Raw genomic sequence first — 24837 nt, 5'->3', positions numbered from 1 at the left:
ATAATGCCACCTCAAGTTTTATAAAAAATAAAGTCATGCTTAACAGCAATGACAGAGCACTTGAATATTTTATTATGGCTCTAAGGGAAATGATTAACAGAACAAAATTTTCTTAGATAATTGCTTTTAAATTTTAATTTTTTCTTGGGATGATACTGATTTTCTCAAGAATACGTAAGAATTCCAAAATAAAAGGTCAACAATGTTCCTTAGGACAAACTTGTTCTGTTCCTAATGATTCTTCTGGAACCACAGTCAATGAAATCATCACTAACACAACAGTGTTTGTTCTGGGATAGACTTTCTGATTTCTCATTCCAAGACAAAGAAAGACTGAAAAATCCAAACCAAGAAATATTTGTCCCAAACAAACTCTGTACTGTTTGAATGATCTCTTCTTAGCTGTGCTAAAATGCTTGATGGAGTTATTTTTAACTGGGAACAGAACATTCATTCTGGAAAATGTTCAGATCCCTAATTTTATAATGAGCAGAAAGACATACTTTTGATGAAAGACTATGCAAACCACAGTACCCCCGTCAACACTTATGTGCAGAATCATCATCAGACAATAAATTTTATGGTTTTTAGGAATGAAAGTCTTCTGGATGCTGTGAAGTCTCGAATCTGGATCACCTGCACCGGTGCTGGAAGGAACAGGGTGCTTGACGTCATCTAGAGATAGAGTTTGTTTCTTTGCTCATCCACAACATTTCCTCGTCAATAATGAGCCAGGGTGATGCCAAATGGATTCTATTGTTTTTATTGATTGTTATTACTTTTATTCAACAATGTTAGCCCTGTAGGATGATTAAAAAACAACTAATGTTCTTAGAATATGTACATCCTATTAACTGATATAAATCGATTCAGTCTTTCATTATAGCAGTGACTTTTCAGGTTGCACAAAGGTAAGTAATTTATATTCCAAACACAACAATCACTGGGTTAACCATCCAGGACAATTCACAGATTCCTATTATACGGCTGCATACACTTATAGAGTTTTAGCACAAAGCCAACACAAATTGAAAGTATCCTCATTCTAATGGTTACTGAGGCGCTAGAGGTGGGTGTCGGCGATGGGTATCCTTCTGAGTTCTACGATCTGGGAGTCAGCCAAGGTGCCTCCCTCCTGGCTGCCTTGACCAGATTCATTATCACTGACACTGAGACCAGCACCTGCAATAGAAAAAGAATAAACAGGAAACTCCCAACTATTAGTGCAGTGAATTGAAGGTCAAGTTACATTAAGCCAACACGTTTATTTTTATTATATTAGCAGAAAGTGAGCTATGCATTTAGAATATATGTTATTAATTAACACTTAATTATAAAACTATATTTTAAATTTCTTTTGGTGGTTTTTATAAATAAAAATTAATTTCTGAAGATATAGTTTGGGTTCTCCATCTTTTTTTTTCTGTTTCCACATAGTTGAACAGGTGTAACTTACTCCCAAGAACAGCATTTCTCAACTCGGGGCTTATTAATATTAAAAAGTCAGGCAGGTTATTAGAATTTTTCAGCAGGGGTGTAGGATCTGCTGCTAGAAAACGCAGAACCTCCAACCCCACGTGTACTAACTATGGTAGGCCCTTCAGGTGAGACTCAGCGTGAGCAGTGATCTGAGAAGAAAGGCTCGCGTTGACAACACCTGGTGTCATGTCAGCGCCCGGAAAATACTGGCTCTGAATGACTCAGATCTGATCCCAAGATAAAACTAGTTACGTAACACAGTGCCAAAACAGATTCACACAAGGATCCCACAAAGCTAGCTGTTAATGACAGATAGCACCCAGAATTGCTGTTTTGAGGAAGTGCCACTATTCACTACTTTTTTCACAACTCAGCATAATTCAGAAAACTTAACACTATGCTAGAGTAACACCTTGTTCTTTTCTTCTCTAATACGCAGAGGAACACATCAGCTCTTCTGCTGTCTCTCTTTCTCTCTCACACACACACAAACACACAGAATGGGGATGTGGTCACAGGGCGTGCTGCTGGTTTGAATCACCAGAGATTACAGCGCCCAGCTCCTCCCCCTCGGCTGGGCACTACACTCTGTGAACAGGAAGGAAAGTGAAAACCCAGTTGCTGGGGAGCTGAGACTTCCCTTTCTGTCTGAGACGTAGGGAAGGTGATTCTGCAGAGTTGGTAGATGTAGGAAGACGGTGAATTAGCTTCGTCCTAACCTATTTGGAGATGGCATTAGGGGCCCACTACTGACCTTGTTCTAGCCAAATCCTCCCTCTTCTGGTCTCTGTCCTTCTCACCCTCTTTCTCTTAAAGGCTGCTGTTGAAACCCCACTTCCTCCCTTTGCTTCTGTGACACTGTACTTGCTCATCTCATCCTCTGATCTGCTGGCTCTTTCCAGACCTCTTCTGCTTTCTCTTGAATCTCCTCCTGCTGTCTGACCACTGGAGGCCTTGTCTTCAGCTCTGCTTCAAAGCCCACATGATCCGTCTGCCCCTTGCCTGCTCTCTAGCCTAATGTCTCACTAGAGAAAAAGTTACTCCCTTTTCACACGTTTTTATGCTGGATCTTCTGCCTGGGATGCCTTCTCATTTCCCAACTCTTTAATCTGCTGCCTCCATCCTTCCTATAAATATCAACTCAGGTGTCACCTCTGCTACCCATGGAAACATGAGGATTCTTTTTTAAAATTTCTGACTCCCCCATTGGATTATGTCCTTCGTATCTTTATATCTCCTGGCTCATAGGGCACCCCGCATACTGGGGGAGTTCAGTATATGTTTGTTGAATGTATTAATAAACTATGCTCTGCATTTGACTTCTTGAAAATGCCTCTTCCACCTCTATCACCTGTTCTGTTCCTCTGATCCATTCTGCACTCCACTGCCCTCTCCTTCTCAAGAACAAACATTAGTTCCTATTGCCAATTGCATCAAGTCTGGAACCCTCTGCATTCAAACCTCTGATTTCAAGACACTTCCTAATCTGGCTCTTCCCTACCAAACAGACATATTTCAACCTTTGTCATTGTAGAGCTTTCTCAAAGTGATCAAGTCTCTCGACTGGTCCTGCATGCGCCGTGTTAATTCCAGCCTGAGCATCTTTCTTCCCATCCATCAAGGCTCATTTCCACACCCTTTCACAAATACTTCTTTCACCATTCCTTCAAAACAGGGAGATGGAGGATGTAATATTTGAAAAGTCCTAGTTTATACCTGAAAAATGTTAATCAGATCCCCTTTACCCTCTCAAATTGCCCTGATTTGGATGATTTGCCATTGTCTGCCATTGTTTTCATCCAGCCCTCTTGAATCAGTAACAGTACTTGCCTGGCCCCTGAAGCTAACATTTGAGTCGGCCACCACACCTTAGAAGGACAAAGGGCCCAGGCTTCTCTGCCAGAGAAGCAGGAGAACTGTCCCCCTTGGAAAAACTTCAGTGGATTGGTAAGACATTGGCCATTCTATAAGGAGAAGATTACTGAGGCCCTGAGGCCTATAGCAGCTTGATCTGGATGAGGAGGAACTAAAGAACTAAGTAACAAAGTTGCCCAATATGAGATCAACTACAGAGAAACAGAGAGGACTCCATGGTAGCATCAGGGCAGAGTGGGGCTTAATGATTCCATGTCAGCGTGCTCTAAACCCCACTGGTTCCATGTCAGCGTGCTCTAAACCCCACTAGGAATGCGTGTTTGCCCATCACAGGGATAAAGCACACTAGAAAGAAGTTCTGTACTGAAAGCCTGCTGGGCAGACTGTGAGGGACAGAGCAAACTGGGTTGCGAGGTGTAACATGGGTGCAGCTTTACTGTGAACGGGTGTCACCAGCTTGAGTAGCCCAGAGCCCTGTGAGATGTCAGCAAGTTGTAGTTACAGCCTCCCCTTGAATCACCACCTCTACATGACCCACCTCATCTTCCTCCTCAATTTCTGCCCAGTGGAAATAAATGCATATGACACTCAAATCCCTCAGTGAGACTCAGAAAGGGCACATACTGCAAACAGTAGTAACATGGCAGACAGGGAGTACAGCCTAGGCCCTTCATCTCTTTGTAATTCATTAAATGGTCCAGGAGGGTATTTTGCAGTGAGTATCCTGATTTTCTGAAAGGTATTTTTGTGCTTAAATTTTAAGCCAAAAATTCAAGAAAAATCCAGTAACTGTGATAATAGTTGCTCTCCCCTTTGGTAGACAGAACAGGCAATGTCAAAGGAACTAGAAATAACGATTTACACTAATCTAGTGGCTCTCCTTTCCTCAACATTTCAACATGCTTTAGTTAGGGAAGGGGTGATTATTAGTCCTGTTCTACTGATGCAGGGACTGAATAGGGATCAGAGGTGTTCATTGACTTGCCCACATCACATAGCAGGGATATCTTCACAGAATGAAGATATTCAATTGGACTTCCGACCCCAAATGTAGGGTGTTTTCTTCTACACCATACTGCCTCTTGTGGTGGCAGCTCTAATCCTGTTACTTCCTTGTCCCCCAGGTTTCGAGTATTCAACTTTGTCTATAGAATAAACTTCAAACTCCTTGGCACATCTTCAAGCCCCTACCCATCTCACCCCCCAATTCCTACCTCACTCACTAGTCATGGTGCAGTGAACACCCAGGTATTAAAGAATATATTATAAGCATTTAAAACTGTTTTTAGGCATAACAATAATTTGAACCAACAAGTCATTCATACCATGTATTGAACTTAAACTCTGCCAGACACCATGACAGATTCTCTACACAGACAACTTCTAAACCCCATGAAAACTTACAAGCTAATTATAATAACCCTTATTTGATAAACAAGGAAACAGAAAGGTTGAGTCCCTTGCTGAAAGTCACACAGAGAGCAGACTGCAGAACTAGATTCCAACACAGGGCTCTCTGACCCCAAGGCCCATTCTTATTTTCTAGGGCCTTTTAAAATGTGACAATGATATGAAGGTCATACTCCTTCAATCCTTTTCTGAGGAAAAAGAAAAATCAAAATCTTTCCAAATTTCAGTCTTCCACTTTGATGCTCATCTGACTTTGTGTAGTACACTGGGCTGCAGAAGTTTTTGAAGTTAAATAAGTCATTGTGGTTTTATGTGATATCTCTGAAAGAGAAGTTGAGGTCTTTGAGAAGTTTGAGTATTTGGGCTTTGATTCTAAATGTTTTCAAGGACTTGTTACTTATTTTCTTCTGATTGAAAAAGAAATCATTTAAAGGTTTCCAATAGGGAAATGTTTATGGTGACAGTTGTGTCATTGGCCTGAGGTAAACCAGGAAGCTAAAGGACTACAGATAATGGGAAGTCAGAATACAGTAGTCCCCCTTTATCCTGGGGGATAGATATGGTCCAAGATCCAGTGGATGCCTGAAACCATGGATAGTACCGAATCCTATATATACTATGCTTTTTCCCATACATACATACCCATGATAAAGTTTAATTTATGTTAGGCACAGAAAGAGAATAACAACAATAAATAATAATAAAATACGACAATTATAACAATATACTGTAATAAAAGTTGCCATGGATCTTAGCAACCTCAACATATGATTTTTTTTCTTTCCTTATTAAGCCAAGAACTTTCATCTTTTCACTTAAAGGAAGCACTTTACGGCTTCTATTTGGCATGTCCAAATTGCCAGCATCACTACTCTTGTGCTTTGGGGCCACTATTAAGTAAAATAAGGGTTAGTTGAACACAAGCACTGAGATACTGTGATAGTCCATCTGATAACCCAGACAGCTACTAAGTGATGGGTGGGTAGTGTATACAGCCTGGATCTGCTGGACAAAGGGATGATTCACATCCTGGGAGGGATGGAGCATGATGGCATGAGATTTCATTACACTACTCAGAACCACACAATTTAAAACTTATGAATTGTTTATTTCTGGAATTTTCCATTTAACATTTTCAGACTATGGTTGAGCATAGGCAACTGAAACTGTGGAAAGCAAAACCTCCGAAAAGGAGGGACTACTGCAATCTCTCTGGGAGAAGCCCCCTGTGAAGAAAGACCCTGTTTCTAAGCCTAGTATGCTCTAAGGTTGACATATTCTAGAATCTTGTCAGCTTTGGATAAACATAAAAATGCCAGTGCTCAAGACACTTCTTGTTAGGAATGTAACTAGAGTACATGCCCTTCCATCCTACCCTCACCCTTTGTGTAGACTGAGTCTCTGTTTCAGTTAGCTCAGTACCTTCTCCTCTTCCCTAAAATGGAGGCTGTCCCATGGTGACTGTTCTCATTCTCCTAAAGTCCTGGTTGGGGACACTGATGATACATTAGAAAGTTCTATTTAAAAAACTAATAATAATCAGGACACCATTAGTCTAGAACTAAGTGTCTCATTTGCTTGTAGAAAGGCTGATATACTTGAAGAACAACTAATTGAAGAATATTACGTCCTCTTTTTAGAGTGAAATGTGGATTTCTCATAGAAAGACAAATAATTTATTTTAAAAAATTAAAAAGGTCACTAGTGTTTTTTTTTTTTTTTTAAGAATTCAATATGGTTAAAATTTAGATAGAAAAAGAAGTCCATGACTGGATTTGAGGCCAGGGCTTCTGTTTTATACTAAACTATTTAAATATACTTGCCTTGGTGGGTTATTTTGAAATATACAAAAAAGTGTACACTAGCACACTGGCCTCAAAAACACTGTCTTGTTCACTTTGGAATTCAACTGTAGCTGTTAAATGGGAACCTGAAGCCTGCTGACACATTTGTAAATGCTTGTAAAGAAGTAATGGTGTTTTCCAATTCAGAAACTGGCTACTGGGTTTTCCCTCGTAGAGGTCTAGTCTTTCCCACAGTTGATCTTAATGTAATTAGAAAGAGACTATCTTAGCTAAAAAGAGTGCCACGTTTCCTGCTTGCCCTTTGGAGCAATGGCATTCTGACATTAAATTCCCTTTCCTGCATCCAAATAAAGGCATTCTACCTATTGAGTTAATATAAGTATTTTAGTAAGTGTTTGAATATCTCAAAATTATTCCAGATTGAAAGATGATGAATTCTGAGAGAGATTAAAAGGGCATAGGATGTGTAAGATAAACAAATAAACAAACATATAGATACAGAGAACAGATTGGCGGTTACCAGAGGGGAAGAGAGGTGGGGGGAGAGTGAAAGGGGTAAAGGGGCACATGCGAACGGTGACGGATGCAAACTAGACTTTTGGTGGTGAACATGATATAGTCTACACAGAAGTTGAAATATAATGGTCTACATCTGAAATTTATACAATGTTATAAACCAATGTTACCTTGATAAAATAAATAAATAAATAAATAAAAATAAAATAAATAAAAAATAATTTTAAAAAGGGCATAGGAAATGGTATTAATGGCTATTGAAAGGCCCACTCAGTCCCCCCTCCTGAAACCTATTCATCAAGCCACCCATCCATCCATCCATCCTATATAAAGCATCAACTGGGGTACCCAGCATTGTTATATATCCAGGGTTACTGAGATGAATCCTAGCCTTGTGGAACATATGCCTTGGCCGAGGACTAGCACTCATTCCTATTTCAACACATTCATCTGGCCAACCTTTCCTGCTTCTATGTGGAATTTGTGCTTGGATGGATCATGCTTCCTGCTCTTGCGACCAACCTGCTTATGTGTGACTTATTAACCTCTGTCCTGGCTGCTATATACTCTCTGACACATATTTTAGTGCAGGACTTAGAGAAAGGGAAGTACATAGGACAAAACTGATGCATAGGTGGTGCAATTCAAGAAAGACAAACAAATCTCTCCTCACCTTGTCCTATCACAGCACCTAAGTCCCACAATTAAGGATGCATTTGTTTTTTTCATCTTGAAGGTGGTCTTTAAGAGTTTTCTATTAAAATATAAAAACCACAGAAAATGTTTTTACCTTCCACCTGTGTTTATAGAATGCTTTATTATGAATGATCCTAAAACTAAGAAAGAAGAATGTTAAAAAGAAGGGCTACTGAATGCCAAAGGCCCACTTTTTTCTTTTTTTTTTATAATTTTATTTATTTATTTTTCCCCCAAAGCCCCAGTAGGTAGTTGTATGTCATAGTTGCACATCCTTCTAGTTGCTGTATGTGGGACGCAGCCTCAGCATGGCCGGAGAAGCGGTGCGTTGGTGCGCGCCTGGGATCCGAACCCAGGCCGCCAGCAGCAGAGCGTGCGCACTTAACCGATAAGCCACGGGGCCGGCCCCCCACTTTTTTCTTAAATTACCAGTGTTTCCAGGTCAGTTGTAGATCTAAGAAGTGGTGCAGGGCCTGCCAGAAAGCCTGGAACACAGGGAGATATCTGTGGCTGGATGTTATATATACACTCAAGGGGAAAATTCTCAGGTGCACTATAGAAATTACTGAGAATAAGAAACTCTTCTTGGGGACGGCCCAGTGGCGTAGCGGTTAAGTTCGTGTGTTCTGCTTTGGCAGCCTGGGGTTCGCGGGTTCGGATCCTGGGAACAGACCTGCTCACCGCTCATCAAGCCATGCTGTGGCAGCATCCCACGTGGAAGAACTAGAAGGACCTACAACTAGGATATATGACTATGTACTGGGGCTTAGGGGAGGAAAAAAAAAGAAAAAGAGGAAGATTGGCAACAGATGTTAGCTTAGGGCCACTCTTGATGAAAAAAAAAAGAAAATCTTCTTGATGTAGGATTTTTGAGGTAGAAAGGAAAATAGGAGTTTGGTAGGCCATTTAATATAGATGAGAAGGTATGGTTAAATAATTTGGCTGAAGTCAGTGGTAAATCTGGGAGCTGGCTGCCCCATCTCATCATCTAACGCTACATGATGCTCCAGGTCAGTGCTTCTCAAGTCCTTTATAAAGCATCTGAAGCAGGAGCTCCAAATTAGGATTTCTTTAACTCACGGTACATGAAGCCTTTTCAAAGGGTACAAGGTGGTGTGGGAAGGACAGCTTTAAGGAAATATATTCCCAGATCTTTAACTTGCATATGCACTCTTCTGATGAGATTTTTTTTGATAATTATTTATCAAAACATTTAGTTTCTGTTATCAATGTTGATTTATTCAACTGTAGGCTAATAATAATTGTAATGATAACAATACAAAGGAAATTTTTGACACTTATAGTCTTATGGTCACAGAAGAAATTTGTTTAATTTACATACATGTTGTGTTGGAGAGAAGTATGAGCAGGTGAAGGTAAAATGAATTTCAAGCATAAAATATATTACACTAGGATAAAATTCTATGGTGGGAGTGGAATGGAAATACAAGCTCAAGGAGAAAAGAGAATGATGTAAAATTTCCAGATGTAAAAGAAAAGCCTGCTCATATATTTCTTAAATGAAATGAATAACAGTGAGTACCAAATTGCTATGGTATTTAGGCTCCTTTGAATTAGTTTAAAAGAATAATGTAAAATTTTTATTTTAAAACACTGAAATTTATAATGCAGTGGATATTACATTATTTGATACAATTTAAACTTATGATGAAAATCTTTAGTTGTTTATTTAAATATATGCAAAGGGTTACATAGCTTTTCAAAGTTGTTTAAGGATTCAAATGAAAAAGACGTGGGTGACCCACTGTTCCCAGTACTTGGTTTGGAGTGGCCCACAATTAAGGTGGACCTGAGACAGGTCAAGGTTTGCAAACTCGTGTCACAGAGGCCAGGGAGACCAGCACAAACCAGTTACACAGGTCTGGTGAGCACTGGATAAACTGAAGAGTGTTCTGTCTAAAGGGGCAGCCATGGCTCCACTCCAATCAAGCAGTGCTGTAGATTTTTTTTTTTTTTTAGAAATTCTGGATTTTTATGGGATATCTCTAAATTTTTAAATTTTTGTTAAAAAAAAATGTTAAAATGCTAAGAGGGTCAAACAAAACACCCTGTTGGAACAAATCTGGCTTATGTGTCAATTGTCAATTCTGCTGCAGATGGAGTGGCATGTGGACTGCTCCTTTGATTTGACCATATTCTATGATGGAAAATGTCTAGGGGGTGGTGCTTGATTATTATAGTACCTTTTCTAAAAATAGGGAGGACCAATGTTAGGGACTGTTATGTTGGTCTTTTTCAGTATTTATTTCCTAACGAGTTTAGTGAACTCTGAGGAATGCTAAACTCAATCTATAAGTAAGCAAGTCATTCCATACATTCCTGAACTGAATGCATTTAATACTTGTGATATATATAGGACCCACATCTAATTTAATTATGCTGTAAGAATTCATTTTATGTTTCCAGTGTCATAACATCAACAACTGACCATTTTGTAGTGCTGGGGACACAATCTTTCCTGAGAATTACTTGTAATCTGAAGGCCCCTTTTTAGTGCTAACGCTAAGGAGCATTTTATGCAGTTCTTCATTCTCTCCTTCGTGAAACTCTCTTCTCTCTTTAGTTCTTTTTCATGCTACAATGTCCTCTGTGGGACCCTCTTCTGTTCAGTCTTTCAATGTAGATATTATCTGGGATGTTCTTCTTGTTTTCCTGCTCTTGTTTTCCCTTCCTCCCTTTCCCTCCCCTTCTTTACCTCTTTTCTTCTCATCTCTTTCCTTCCACTCTCCCAGATCAAACTTATTTATTCCCCTAGCTACAAATATCATCTCTGCACTGATGGATTTCAAATCAATACCTCCAATCCCGATCCCTTGTCTAAGATTCTTCAAACCTGAATATTTAAGAGCTACCAGGCCTAATGTTCAATACGTCCAACTCTGAACTCATCAGTAACCCCCTGCAAAGAAATAAATGAACAATGCTTTGTAACCAATTCCTCAGTAACCAGGTGAAAAGCAGGAGCCTCACCGACTGTCTTCTCAGTGTCCCCTCAGCGTTCCTCTGTATTCATCTCCTCTTTTTCATTTCTACTTCCCCAATCTGGGCCCTGAATCTCATTCCCTTGAACAATTGTAATAACCTCCTAGCCTTTCTGATTTTGCTTCTAAATTTATTCTTCATACTTTCATAAGAGTTATTTTGTCTCAGAAACCAGTGGGAACATGCCATTCCCCTCCTCAAAAACCTCCATGGCTCACTAGGTTCTATAAAAATCCCACTCCTTAGTATGGCATCTGAACAGCATTTTAATACTATGCAAAATATCAGTAAGTGATCTGCTCCCCCAAAATAATCTATCACAAAATGTGTTCCGGAAACACCAGGTTAAATTAAGTGAAGTGGGTTTCTTTCCTGCAGGACTTTTCAGAGCTGCTAAAATGCTAATGTGAACTGTGAATCTCTGCAGTTTCCCAAACATATTCAGTCAGTGGGGCCTCCCAGTGAGGATAACTACGAATACGTCCAAGAGGGTGTTCGCTGAAACCCAGTTGGGAACTACAGTAAATTATTAACCACCTTCCAGGCCTTTCTCCCACTGCCTGGCTCCACTCACCTCCACCCTAGCCACACTGCAGTACTTCCTTCTCCCCAAGCAGCCATGACCGCTGAGCCCTGGGCTTAGGCTAATTCTGTTTTCTCAGTCTGTGATGCCTTTCCTCCACTCATTACCCATGCAAAACCTACACATTTTTCAAGAATCTGTTGAGAAGGTTTTTTTTATTTTTTATTTCCTCGATTTCCTCAATAATTAATAACTCCTTCCACTACTTATTTTACTCTTCCTTATGTCATGTTTGTGTGAATGTCTATTCCTCCAAGGAAACTCTAAGTTTCATTTTTTCAATTCATTCATTCACTCATTCATTCATTTTTCAACATCTACAAAAGGTTTAGCAAGTGCAAAGCACTATTCTGAATATACAGATAAATATAGAAAAAGGCACTTTTTTTGTGTGTGTGAGGAAGATCAGCCCCGAGCTAACATCCGTTGCCAATCCTCCTGTTTTTGCTGAGAAAGATTGGCCTTGGGCTAACATCCGTGCCCATCTTCCTCTACTTTATATGGGACGCCGCCACAGCATGGCTGGACAAGCGGTGTGTTGATGTGTGCCCGGGATCTGAACCTGTGAACCCCAGGCTGCTGAAGCAGAGCGGGTGCACTTAACCGCTGTGCCACCGGCCAGCCCGAAAAATGCACTTTTGAATAATTATTTCAATAGGTTCATCTGAGCATGGACACATTTTCTTGCTTGTTTGTACATCTAGAAATGAAAAGTTCACTGAAATTTTTATAACAGTGACTGTTCAACATTTTTCTGAGGAAAAAAATAAAAGAAAAAAACTGCATATTTGATTTGAAAACAATTATCCATTGGGGTCACAGGTTGAGTGGCTGAACATATAGAAGAGCCAAAGAAATACTGTATGTGATGGTACTTCGAAAACTATAGAACTATATGAGGCCCATTATGGTGCCTTTGAAAGTTTCTGCTTCAAAGATACTCCAGACGGTCTCTTTGGCAGGTCAGAGGCAAAACTCTCTCAGTGAGATCCCTACCAGATTGTCTTACAACACTGAAGCTGTCTCAGTACTATCTTGGTGTTCTAGCAAGATTCCAGGACAGAGATATTTACATTTAGTTAGAGTAAGCCTTTTTATTAAAAGCAAATTGTAAATTATTTTTAGGTTGTGTTATATTTGGTGCCAAGAACAAAATATCCTGAGTTTGGCTGGGATTAGGAGTGGGTCATGAGAATCAGGATGTGCTAAGGGTGACTGATTGTATGTCTTCTGCAACTTCATGGGAAGAAGACATAAATTGTAGCACAGCAAGAGTGCCTACTTCTAATGTGGTTTGTGGGTTTATACATACCAGTTTTTAATGCAAATATCAAGTCATCAAACTCCTGGGACTCCTCATCCGCTATTAGTGACCCTTGGCCATATCCTCCAGAAGAAGGGAATGTTGCGCCATTTTGTGGACTTGGCTTTAAGTCAGGGCTGGCCTGACTGGCTTGTTGGAAGGATGCTCTCTCCCACTCAGATGGCACCTTTTTGGGTTGGGGTGGGGAGAAAAGGAAACCATAATACGAATATGTACATATTTACTCCAAAATCTATCTGAATAATTTATCTCCACATCTCATTGCAAAGACTAAGTTGAAAGAGTTAGAATCAAGACCTTGAATTTTACCTTTGTTCCTTAGAAAAGTATGTCTTTCCATAAGACAATCTAATTTAGTGATTCTAAACAATTTCTTTGTTAGAATTACTTGTAGATTTCTAGGCTGTCATGTGTGGGGAAAGAAAACTATTTTTTTTGACCCAATCAATACATTTTATTTTTTTGCAGGATATGTGCAAAGAAAACTGTTAAAAATATAAGAACTGGAGAAGAATCCTCCTAATCTTTATTCTAAGACACAACACAGAATTTTAAATAGAGTAGCTATCTATAAGGACATACTGAATTGAAAAAGAAAAGTTCTTTGATAGCATTCTAAACTCCTTTTTGTGATTAAATGATTAAAAAGATACCCCTGTCCTGAAATGATGAAATATCTTCACTTCCCTCTTGGTTACTGGTAAACAACCACTTAATCCCTCCTTTCCTAATGCTTTCCCTTCTCTGCGTGGCTTTCTAGAATGTCTCTGACAGTCCCTCATTGACAGCTGGATCAAGGCCAATTCTAAGCCTCTGAGGAATGCAGAGCACACTTTGGAATATGCCATTGTGCAACACTCCAAATGAGCATTCAAGTAGTGGCTCAGGCCCAGGAATTGAACTGTCACAGCTGCTGCCTCTCAATATAAGGTTTTCTGAGAGACTACAGGGATGACTCCTACTGAGAAAAGTGACCTGAGGACTGCAGAAATAAATTTGAGAGAAGATGAAACCTTAAACAATTTCACTAAGAAGTCGAACCTCTGGACCAGTACTGTTCAATAGAACTTTACGTGGTAATACCAATATTTTATACCTGCGTTCTCCATTACGGTAGCTACCAGACACATATGGCTATGGAGCACTTGAACGTGCCCAGGGTGATTGATGAACTGAATTTTTACATGTTATTTAATTTTAGTTAGTTTAAATTTAAATAGCCACACACAACTAATGGCTATCACATTGTGTGGTTCAGATCTAGACAAATGCTAGAATGGATAACAAATCAAAAAAAAAAACAACAAAAAAATTTGTTTTTAAGATTCACTCTGAATTGCTGATCCTAAAAATATCTGTTTCTACTGGTATCAACTATGATGTGAAAATAATTCAATTTTAAGAATTTGGGGGATATAGAAATGGTACTAGATTTCTAAATATTTAAGGGTACTAAAGACATCTCAATTTTTAAGTATTGTACTTGATTTGTGATCACTTACCTTAATTTTAACCTGACATGAATAAAATTACTTTCTACAGTAACATGGAAGACAAAAAATATCACTGAGCAGGTAGACTATCTATATCTGTCTGCCTACCTACTTACCTATCCATAAACTGTTTCCTTTTTAGACAAATGCACTTCGATTTCTTGCCTTTTTCAGGATGCAAACAGAAACACTGTTCCTCTGGGCTCTTTAGTACAGCAAGGGCAATACGGGCTATGTAAGGAATGGTAGGCAAGCACTGCAGAAATTGTCAGGGTGTGTTTTGGGTGGTCCCAGCGCTATGGGTGACATTACTGACAGGTTGGTGGCAATGTGATTTAGACACAGGAAACCAAAATGATGTGGAGAGAATGCAGGGAGTAGCGGGAGGTACATCTGGATAGATCTTCTAGTGGAGCTGCTATAGCACTCTTCCAAGCCTTTGTTCTAAATATTTTCTGGTATTTAAACTAAAAAGAGTTTTGACCTACCTTGTTTTCATGGAGTGTTTGTTGGGATGGAAGTAGTGAGTTGGGATGGGTGAAGGAAGAGGGCTGAGAAAGTATTTTTAGGAAGAACAGTATTTAAGAAACCGTTTTTGAAGCAGATTCAGTCACTGCCGCGTCAAATAAGATAGATCTTGAAGAAAGAGATGATAAGTTATGCTCTGTCTGACTTCCCAGTACAAACTGCTGGTTAGTATAGCTCACAGGGCAGGGAAGAAAAAGAATTAGATAACAGGCATGATACACAGCAAGCAAATCCAACACCACAGATCAGAGGATGTCAGTAGGAAAAGGATTTAAAAGTCATGTAGCATCATTTAACTGGTACTCTTTATGAGATGGAAAGGCTGTATATGAAAGACAGAGAGAGAAAGAGACAGAGAAAGGGCAAGGGCAGGCACCTCCTCCATAGCACTGATAAGATTCTGGGTGGACTTGCTGATTTCTCCTCCAGCAGGAGGCATTCCACTCCCGGGTGTGAAGAAGGCTGTGCTGGGTCCTGGGTGCCCATTCATTTCCACTGTGTAACTGGCCTTCATAGGGCAACACGTCTGGTTGTGTAGAATGAAATAAACCACAAAAACATAGAGTCCCTGCAAAAGAAAAGAACACTAGCATGTTACAGGAAGTCTTGCTACCACAGCTGAAGAATAAACATGGTTGTAAGCAGAGTTGATTTTCTGCAAGTGTTCTCCAAATTCTACCCAAAGCTGGAAATCACAGAACATCCTAGAAGTCTAGCAAGAGGCCCCTGTAAATTTCTGAATGTCATGAAAAAGTTATTCAATGCCATTTAGGAAAACTGCCCTCTCACTAACAGATCATTTTTTTCTTGGTTAAAACAGAAGTAACTCCAAAATCTAGTTCTACTAATATATGAAAACAGAATTGCAGAAGTATATGATTAGCTGTGTACATTTTGTTTTAGAAAGCAAACCTTTTGCTTTCCAAAAAATTACTATCTTTTCCCATCTATCTCACTTATTCTCATTTTTTCCTTAGCAAAATGGTTGAGGAGAGGTACTAATGCTCCCACCACCTTGTAGACTTCCGGAAGGGCAGCACTAATTAAGCTTTCTGATTTTGTTTATAGATCTCACCTACTTATCTCATTTGGAAATAGAATCACTGGGTAGGGACTCAGAGGAATTCTGTGGATTGCTTAATATTTAGCATGCCTTGCTTCTCCTAAATGTTACAAAACAACAACAAAGCGATATTGTGCATTCTTAAAGATCTGCTGGCCCTTTAAATTCTTTTGCAACCTAGTCAAACTCTTGACAATTGCTCTGCTTCCGTCACAGATAGCAACTCAAATTTTGTATTTGTGTTCCAGACATTGCCTACACTGGCTTTCCTTCATGATGTCTACAAGGGGTCTACTGTATACTTCTAATGGTGCTTCTATAAAGCTTGGTAATTTTGACCTTTATACTCAGCCAATAAAATATGTTAAATTGTGCCTTTTGTGTCCGTTAATCCTGGTGTTTAAGTCCTGGAAGCAAATAAGAATCTCCTCAGTTACTAAAATTCTTGTATTAATTCACAAAAATGAAAGCAAGACACTCAGCTTATTAAGGAAGAAAAGGAGTCAATGTCAAGATTTTTCATAAAACACAGATTAAGTATCTTCATTTTGTGAAGTTCGCATTCTCCCATGGTTCCTAACATTTCTAGGAGTGTGGAAGCAATAAAGCAAATAATATACTTGTGGGCTTGAAACTTATATCTGCTGGTATAAATAGTAAAAAGTCTATTGGCAAATACTCAGGGCATAAGAATTACAACCAACTTTTAAAATAAAATGAAATTAGGGGACAGTCTGCAAGGTAGGCACGCTAGTATTTGATCTCTGTGGCCATTTCTGGAATACTGTTATAAATTGGGTCTTTCTCCCCTTTCTGCTGGAGAGACTCCTTCTGAGTTGGCATCCATATATAATTAACAAATATGTTTTAAAATCAGTGGTTTATTCTCTAAAAGTATTTTTAAATATAATTACTCTAACCATGACATAAAATAACTAACAGAAACATTTATTTCCTTTTGAATTAGGGTTATTTTATTTTTCTGGAAACAACACTAATATTTTAAATTACGTAGGGTAAAGCGAATTAGTTTCACGTGCAGATGATGCTGTGAACATTAGCAGAAACAAATCTTCCTGGAAACACACATACACATCCAAAATTTTTTTTGTACAAGAAAATGGGTATGACCTAATTATATTGGCCCCAGCAATAGACAAAACAGGAAAAAAATTAAACTGTCAGCCTTAAAAATTGTGAGAATGTCACTGATTTATTTCAGGATTTCTCTAAGTGTTGTTACGAAGTGATAGGGCAAAAGCTGGATCAGAAAACAAAAACCAGGCTTTCAAATCCATCTCTAAGGACCCATTTGTTAAAACAGCACATTCCCTCTTGTTTGTTTTTATATCTACCCTTTTATGCTTCAGGAAAGGAACCGCTTGCTGAAAATAACTTGCCTGTGAAAACGGCATGTTTTTTTCTTAAAAGCATATTTACATGGACAGTAAATACTTTGAATCTTTTAGATGTGCGCCAGGAAACATAAACACTATTAAAGTGGAAAGAAAAGAATGTTTAAATGCAGATTGTATGACATTTGCCTGTATCCAGCCCTGGCTGGGCAAATATAGAAAAGGGACCTTCATTATCCAAAGTACTCAGCTGTGGAGGTTTCTGACCTCAGAGTAAAAACAAGTCCTTATTCCAAACACTGAATGTTAAATCTCAGGCTCTCCTTTGTATGCTGGTCTGTGAAAGAATCCAGAATCGCAGTGATTCCTTCCAATATGCTGAGCACCCACTATGTGCACCGCCAGGCCCTGAGATGCAAGGATAAGACATTTGGCTCCCACTCTCGAGCTGCTCACAAAGACAACAATATCCTACAAAATAATAGGTTAACTGTTTTATTAGCAGGGCATATACAAACCATCTGTTCTTCCTATTCTTTACCTACTGAAGGCTTACAGAGAGGGGAATTCTTTCTGTGCATTGCTGTTCTGATGATTTTGTTGGATCTCCTACTACCATGATGAAAGATGCTTTCAAAAGTCTTTGGTTAGATTGTTATCTGGATTGACCATACCCATTCTGGCCAATTTTGTATTTCTTTTGGTTCAAGAATTTAACCTTATTAGCAAACATTCACCGAGACACAAATGACACCATAATGGTCTAAAGGAATTAATAAATCATCACGGAGCAAAATAAGTACAGGAGATTTTGGCTGCTTATCTTAATTTCTATCAGTTCCATATGAGGTGGGAAAGAATCAACATTGCCATCTGACAAATTTAAGCGAGAAGTGGTGGCAGAGGGGAAGTGGGTAAAACAGGAAGTTGATTAAGCTGCCTGTGTCTAGAGGAAGTGAAGTCTCAGGGCTTCACACCAGTTTGGAGAACTCATCTGGAACCTGAGACTGTGCCCTGTGAGGACCAAGATACAGCCCTCAACTAGGAGCAGTCAACCTTGATAAGACTTGTAAAAGGTCCTCAGAAGAGGGTAAAACCCAGGTATTCAAACCATAACTGCAGGCAAGTTGTCTTAGTCAGCAGTCTTCTTTGTCTCTGCCTCTCCCATCCCATAATTCCTTCAGGTTACAGAAAAGTGGTTCAACTATCAAATGCATGAAGTGAACCTATTTAACAGCTGCCCAGGCCCACTCCTTTAATTTTATTTGTCTCTAAATAAAGTGAAACATTAGTTCACTATTTTTTCCGTGTTCTGAATGCTATCCTACACTCACAGCCAATTGTAGTCAGAGTTGACAGACTTCACACTATGTCCTTCACCAGTGAGTATTAACACATCCATACAGCCAGAGCTCTCAGCAATCCTGAGCTGATGGTGTTGAGCAACCTGATATATTGACTCCACACTGCCTCTATTTCTAATATTTATTTTAGATTCTGGCAAAGAGCTTTGACCAATGACATATGATAAAAATATGCAGGTGATAGTGTTTAGCCTGCCATTAAAACATAAAGAATTGAATCAGTCTAGACATTAAAATGTAAATTTTATAGTGGTGCCAGCACTTAAATATTTGAGGAATAAAAATCTAGAGATCTACAGACAATAAGGGATTGGTCGTTTTTTCCTTTTTGTGAGGAAGATTGGCCCTAAGCTAACATCTTTGCCAGTCTTCCTCCATTTCTTGTATGTGGGATGCTGCCACAGCATGGCTTGATGAGTGGTTTGTAGGTCCATGCCTGGGATCCGAACTTGTGAATCCCGGGCTACCAAAGTGGAGTGTGCGAACTTAACCACCGTGCCACTGGGCTGGCCCCAGGAACTGGTCTTACAGACACCATGTATCTCACTGTATGCCATGAGAATTGATGGACAACTGTGCTCTCGGCAGCTGGAACTGACTATGGATGAGGCATATCATGACTTAGAGAATTTGAAAATAAAGGAGAGATTTTGCTAGTATAAAATTCCAGTGAACTAAGATGAAAAAGCCAGAGATTAAAGGAATTAAAGAAGGTAATAGGTAAGAAAAATACTCAAGCATTAGAAATTGCTACCCTTGAAATAAGGAATCCAAAGATTGTAACTGAATATGAATAAAAAGATATAATATTAATAGAAGGAAAGTTTCCAGAAAAAAAAAGAACCAAATCTGCAGATTGAAAGTATAATACCCTGTACCAGGGAAATTTTGATATGGATTTACTAATACCAAATCATAGCCTTATTAAGTTTTGAATTTTAAAATATTCAAGCAGAAAAAAAGCCAATCTCTTAGTAATTGGTAAATTTTAGGCTGGCTTCAGACTTCATTATGTCAACTTTCAGTGTTAAAAGACAATGGAGCAATATCTATTAAGTTCTGAGGAAAAAAGTGGTCCAAGAATTTTATACCCAGCCAATATAGCATTTGAAATTGTCAAACATAAAAAAAAATGCTGGGAATGCAACATCCATGGATCTTCTTAGGGGGAAAAAAAAAACAAACAAACTACATGATAATAAAATATAACCAATAATGAGATGAATTGCCCATTTGGAGTAAAGAAACAGAATTCAGTAGTGAAGATGGCAAAACAATCATGTAAAAAGACCTGTGTGAAAAAACAAAATTCAGTAGTAAAGATGGCAAAAGGATCATGTAAAAAGACCTGTGTTTTTAGAAACATGACTAACATTGAAAAAAATTATGAGAATTATAGTTATAGAGTCAAATGTAAATGTAAGTATCTAGACAATGTAAAAAGCATAATATTAACTAAAAAAATTCCCGAGGTTGGGAAGAGTGGGGATGGGAAGAGATCCGAGTATTGATGACTTTATCATCTTTTATAGTATATAGTCAATCAATACTATAAAATTGAAATACCTAGGTGATAAAAAACAGTGATTCCAGGGGCTGGCTTGGCGGTATAGTGGTTAAGTTTGCATGCTCCACTTCAGTGGCCCGGGGTTTGTGGGTTTGGATCCCAAGCATGGACCTATGCACCACTTATCAAGCCATGCTGTGGCAGGTGTCCCACATATAAAGTAGAGGAAGATGGGCATGGATGTTAGCCCAGGGCCAACCTTCCTCAGCAAAAAGAGGAGGATTGGCAACAGATGTTAGCTTAGGGCTAATCTTCCTCACCAAAACAACAACAACAAAAACCCAGTGATTCCAGCCCTTTAATGTATTTATAATTTCTTTTCTTAATTTAAGAGAAATCTTTTTTCTCTCTTGTAGTGATTAGAATATCTTTTGTGGTGTGAAAGCATTTTTGAAATTCAACAATTTTAGTTTTTCTTGTGACAAATGCAAGTAAATTGAAATTAAATTTTGTATATTACAGCAACCATAATATGGTCACATATTTAAAATTTATTTATAATTAGGTATCCAATCACATGTAGTAGGCCTAGAAAGATGTGTCTAGAAAGAAACATCTAGAATGATGTTCACTTAAAGTCAGCCAGTGGTCTTTAAGGAGACTTAACAACACATACATGTATAATGGAATGATTTTAAAAATGATCCTTTATATTTAATGACTTATTTGCTCTTTCTGGTGTTCTTCATTCTTTTCTATAGATCTGGATTTCTCTCATATCATTTCCCTTTCCCTTAAACATGCAGAACTTCTTTTTAGTATTTCTTGTAAGTTCAGATTTATTGGAAATGAATTCTTTTAGCTTTTGTCTGCCTGAAAATGTCTTTATTCCATCTTCATTTTAGAGGGCTATTTTCACCAGATATAGAATTCTGGGTTAACAGGTTTTGGTTTTTTGTTTGTTGGAAGACTTTAAAGATGTCATTCCATTGTCTTCATTTTTAGCATTATTTTCTTACGTGCAATGTTCCCTTCACTTCCCCAAGCTGCCTTCATGATTTCCTATTTAGATTGTCTAGAGTTTGACTATGATATGCATATGTGTATTTTTCTTTGTTTGCGGTTCTCTAAGTTTTCTGGATCTGTGGTTTGTGCTCTCAAATTTGGAAAATTCCTGGGCATCGCTGTTTCCATTACAGTCACCTAATGTTAACAAGGATTACTTATAGATGAAATTTGAAGTGATTTTAAAATTTTTTAATCTTTATATTTTTCTTCCTTGTTTCAATTCCTTACAATAAATATTCATCGTTTTTTCTCAAAAATAAGTGATTTTTTTTTTTAAACTGCAAGCAAATTTATCACTGTATTAGTAATGATCAATTCCATGTAATGGGAACAAGGACACATGGGCCATTTATTATTGTTGTTTTTCTTTTTTATATTTTTAAAACTTTGAAACATTAAGATACTAAAGTAACAGGAATAATGTTTTCAGAGACATAGGGAAAATGTGCAATTTCAAAATCTCCAGGTATATGTCAATGCTCTTATAAAAATAGTTAAAAAATAGGTGGTGGGATCATACAAGTGGCAACCCATCTTTTAGATAGGCTAAGAAAGTGCACAAAACAGTGCAGGATAAAGGACTCAGGGGAATGAAATCTTCATAAAAATTAGGCTTTCTTCAGCTCAAAAATTACAAATTTGGGATCAAAAAAGGTATATCTTCCATTAAACTGTAACCTCCTAGAAAGCATGAGACTATGTGCAGTTCACTGATATATTTTTTAGTTTATCGCATGTGCCCTGGCACACAGGAAGAAGTTAAGAAGTATTTGTTAAATAAGAGATTATGGTTTTTAAATTTCATCAGTGGGAGAGAGTAGGATGGGGTGAGGACAGACATGGGCCTGAGGCCTGTGTTGGTTTTAGTTGTCTAATTCTCTCTATAGTTAGGTAATTCAGTAGTTGCTCAATGAAATTTTGTTTTGGCTTAGTCTTTCTGTTTCCATGTTACATGTGCCAAGAGTCTCTCATGGGAGAACGAAGCATCCACTCCTGGCTGGATCTCTGCTCTTCTGGCCTGGTGCCCTTCTGGTGGTGGGATTGCTGGGCGCTGAGCCCCCAGGTGACTTCCTGGCTGCCTCTGGCTTCTCTGCTGGGGTTGTGTTGGCATACTGCTGCTGCTCTTTCTTGTGGCTACGTCTCCTTAAAGGGCTTCACAGCTTTCTGTTTTTGCTCTCCCCTTGGCAGATATCCCTGCGAAGTGTCCGTGAGTGATCTCTCATTTCTGGCTTTGCACTATGCTCTTGGGCTGCTGACCTGCGGCTGTTTTGCACCACCAGTGACTTAGCAGCAAAGACAATGGATTTCAGGCCAATGACAGAATTGAAAAGACAAATACAGTATTTATACATTTGTACTTTTTTTTAGGTGTGAGAAAAGTAGAAATTTCATCTTTCATTGCTTCATATTTTTTTAACTCTTCTTATTTTTCACAAAGTTGCTTTGTTAATGCTCTTATTTATAAGACTCTACAATCTAACGTGTGCATTAAATATACAGAGAAAGGAAACGAGTTCATCTTTTTTTTTTTTTTTACAAGTGAGTTCATCTTGATGGCCACTGGTCAGCACAATTGAAACACTCAGAAATCTTTGGGAACGATTATCACCCAAGTGCTTTTAAAAATATTTGGATGGAATAGGTAATTACCTAGCGTTTGCCATGGATTATGTCAAGTTCACCTAAAATTTATTACTAATTTAAGGGATGCTATCTATGTATTCAGAACTAGTGGAATCAATACAAGTTCAGTTGGCTTAGTCTCCTGGCTTCAGACATGTCTATGACTAAAATATCTGGGTAGCAGGCCTTCACGTTTAGGTTTGGGCTTAGAACGATGTCTATTCTAAATTTTGTAATCTCTATGAACAACAATTCTATATGTTTCTTATTATAAATATCTAGAGTATAGACAAGACACTTTCTCTTTTTAGAAAACCAAAATTTATATCTACAATTTAAGAACATATTTCTTTGTGTGTCACTTATGGACACGAGAAACATTTGGTCAGTCTTCTTAGTGATAAATACTCATGAATCCAAAGAAAATTATTAGGTCACGCCTCAGTAGTCTCATCTCCAGATAATATGATCCCCACTCCTCCAGCCTTTCCTCCTGACCCTTGTTCTCCAGTGCTCCATCTCTGAGATGTTCAATGTTCCTCATGATTCTGTTAAGTTTCAAAGCATGGGGCGCTACTCAGTCATGATACTACTTATCAGGAGCCAGACTATCTCTGACAAGGTAGAAGGAAGTGAAAACTAAGGTTTTTTTTAGAGTTACAAGAACACAAACTCCTGACCCCACGAACCCCCTGCTTTGAGAGTTCCTAGATTAGAAAATTTTCAGAAGTACAAATTGAGTTGGGTGGTAGGACCGAGGGGTAGAGAAGACTGAAGGTGGTCATAACAGTACTGAGATGGAATTAAATAATGTAGAAGAGGTTTAGAATCTGGGAATAATGTTTTTAAGGTTTCAATAAAAAGTAGAGAAGAGAATCGAGTCGGAGGACGCTTTGAATATGAAAAATATTTTTAAATTAAAATTCTAAAAATACCAAACTGTATCATGATTATTTATTTAAATCTTGTTATAAGTACTTTTTTTCACATATAATTTGAAAACATTTTTGGTTTATTCTGAGACATCCCTGCCATAGGCACTGGAAATACCCAAAGTCTAAAGATTGAAATAACATGAATAATAATCACAACAACAATAATAACATAGTTAAAGTGAGTTGTTTTCAGGCCCTCTGGGTGGCTTTTCTACACAGAAAAGAGTATTCAAAAGTTTACTTTTAGTTTTGTCTAACAGTAAAAAGTTTGCAAAGTTTCCAGCAAACCATGGCCATGGGTCAAACTGTCCCACTGCCAATTTGTACACATATATCGAATCACCATGATGTACACTTTAAATACCTTAAAATTTTATTTGTCAATTATACATCAACAAAGCTGAAAAAAAAAAACCGTAATAAAAAGGACAAACTACTGATACACGCGACATGAATGAATCCAAAATTGGTACGCTGGGTAAAAAAAACCAGACACAAAAGAGTACTTACTGTATGATTCTGTTTACACAAAATTCTAGAAAATACAAATTAATATATAGTGACAGAAAGCAGAGGAGTGGTTGCCTGGCTCTGGGAGCAGAGGGAAGGATGTTCTACAGGGGGGCTCTGGGGAATCTTTTGGGGGTGATGGAAACATTCTGTATCTTGATTGTGGTTTTATGGGAATATAGTCACCTAGTTTTTTAAAAGCTTAAGAACAATCCAGGATTTTGAATTTGTTGTTTTAATAAACTGAACACTAATCCTTTAAACCAAGGATCAGCAAAGTTTCCTGAAGAGAGTCACATAGTACATATTTTAGACTTAGCAGGACATATGGTCCCTGTTGAAACCACATTGAAATTTGAATTTCATACAATTTTCACGTCACAAAATATTATTCTCCTTTCTATTTTTTTCCAACATTTATAAATGTAAAAACCATCATTAACTCTCTCAGTACTTTTAAACATAGTTTTTGTCAGCATCCTTTAAATTGCCTTTTTGAAAACAAGGCCTTAAAAATTTAGTGTTCAGATAGCTGTTAACCACTCTATTACGGATTAACCTTAATTGCTTGGACAGTGACTGGTGACCAAAGAATAGTGCTGATGATGATAAAAAGGGAAAACTAGATGACCCAGTGTCAATAAAAATAAGAGAGTAGAAGGAATCACTTTGTTGTGGAAACTAAATTAAACGCCATACA

At 38.2% G+C, this 24837-nt stretch overlaps 1 protein-coding gene across 1 annotated transcript in view; it reads right to left on the bottom strand.

Moving 5' to 3' along the window:
• Positions 1-747: 747 nt before the first annotated feature.
• ADGRV1 (adhesion G protein-coupled receptor V1) overlaps positions 748-24837 on the bottom strand; it is a 521379-nt gene continuing 497289 nt past the window's right edge. The window contains exons 88-90 of the mRNA XM_058528960.1: positions 15089-15280; positions 12680-12857; positions 748-1182 (exon numbers count right to left, since the gene is read on the bottom strand). Of these exons, the coding sequence (XP_058384943.1) occupies positions 1064-1182; positions 12680-12857; positions 15089-15280 (489 nt within the window). The 3' untranslated portion in view covers positions 748-1063. The remainder of the gene's footprint in view (positions 1183-12679; positions 12858-15088; positions 15281-24837) is intronic.

The sequence above is a fragment of the Diceros bicornis genome, chromosome 1, assembly GCF_020826845.1.
Source record: "Diceros bicornis minor isolate mBicDic1 chromosome 1, mDicBic1.mat.cur, whole genome shotgun sequence".
In the NCBI taxonomy this organism is placed as follows: Eukaryota; Metazoa; Chordata; class Mammalia; order Perissodactyla; family Rhinocerotidae; genus Diceros; species Diceros bicornis.
Note: the sequence above shows the minus strand (reverse complement) of the source record. Positions and strands in the feature narration are given on the sequence as shown.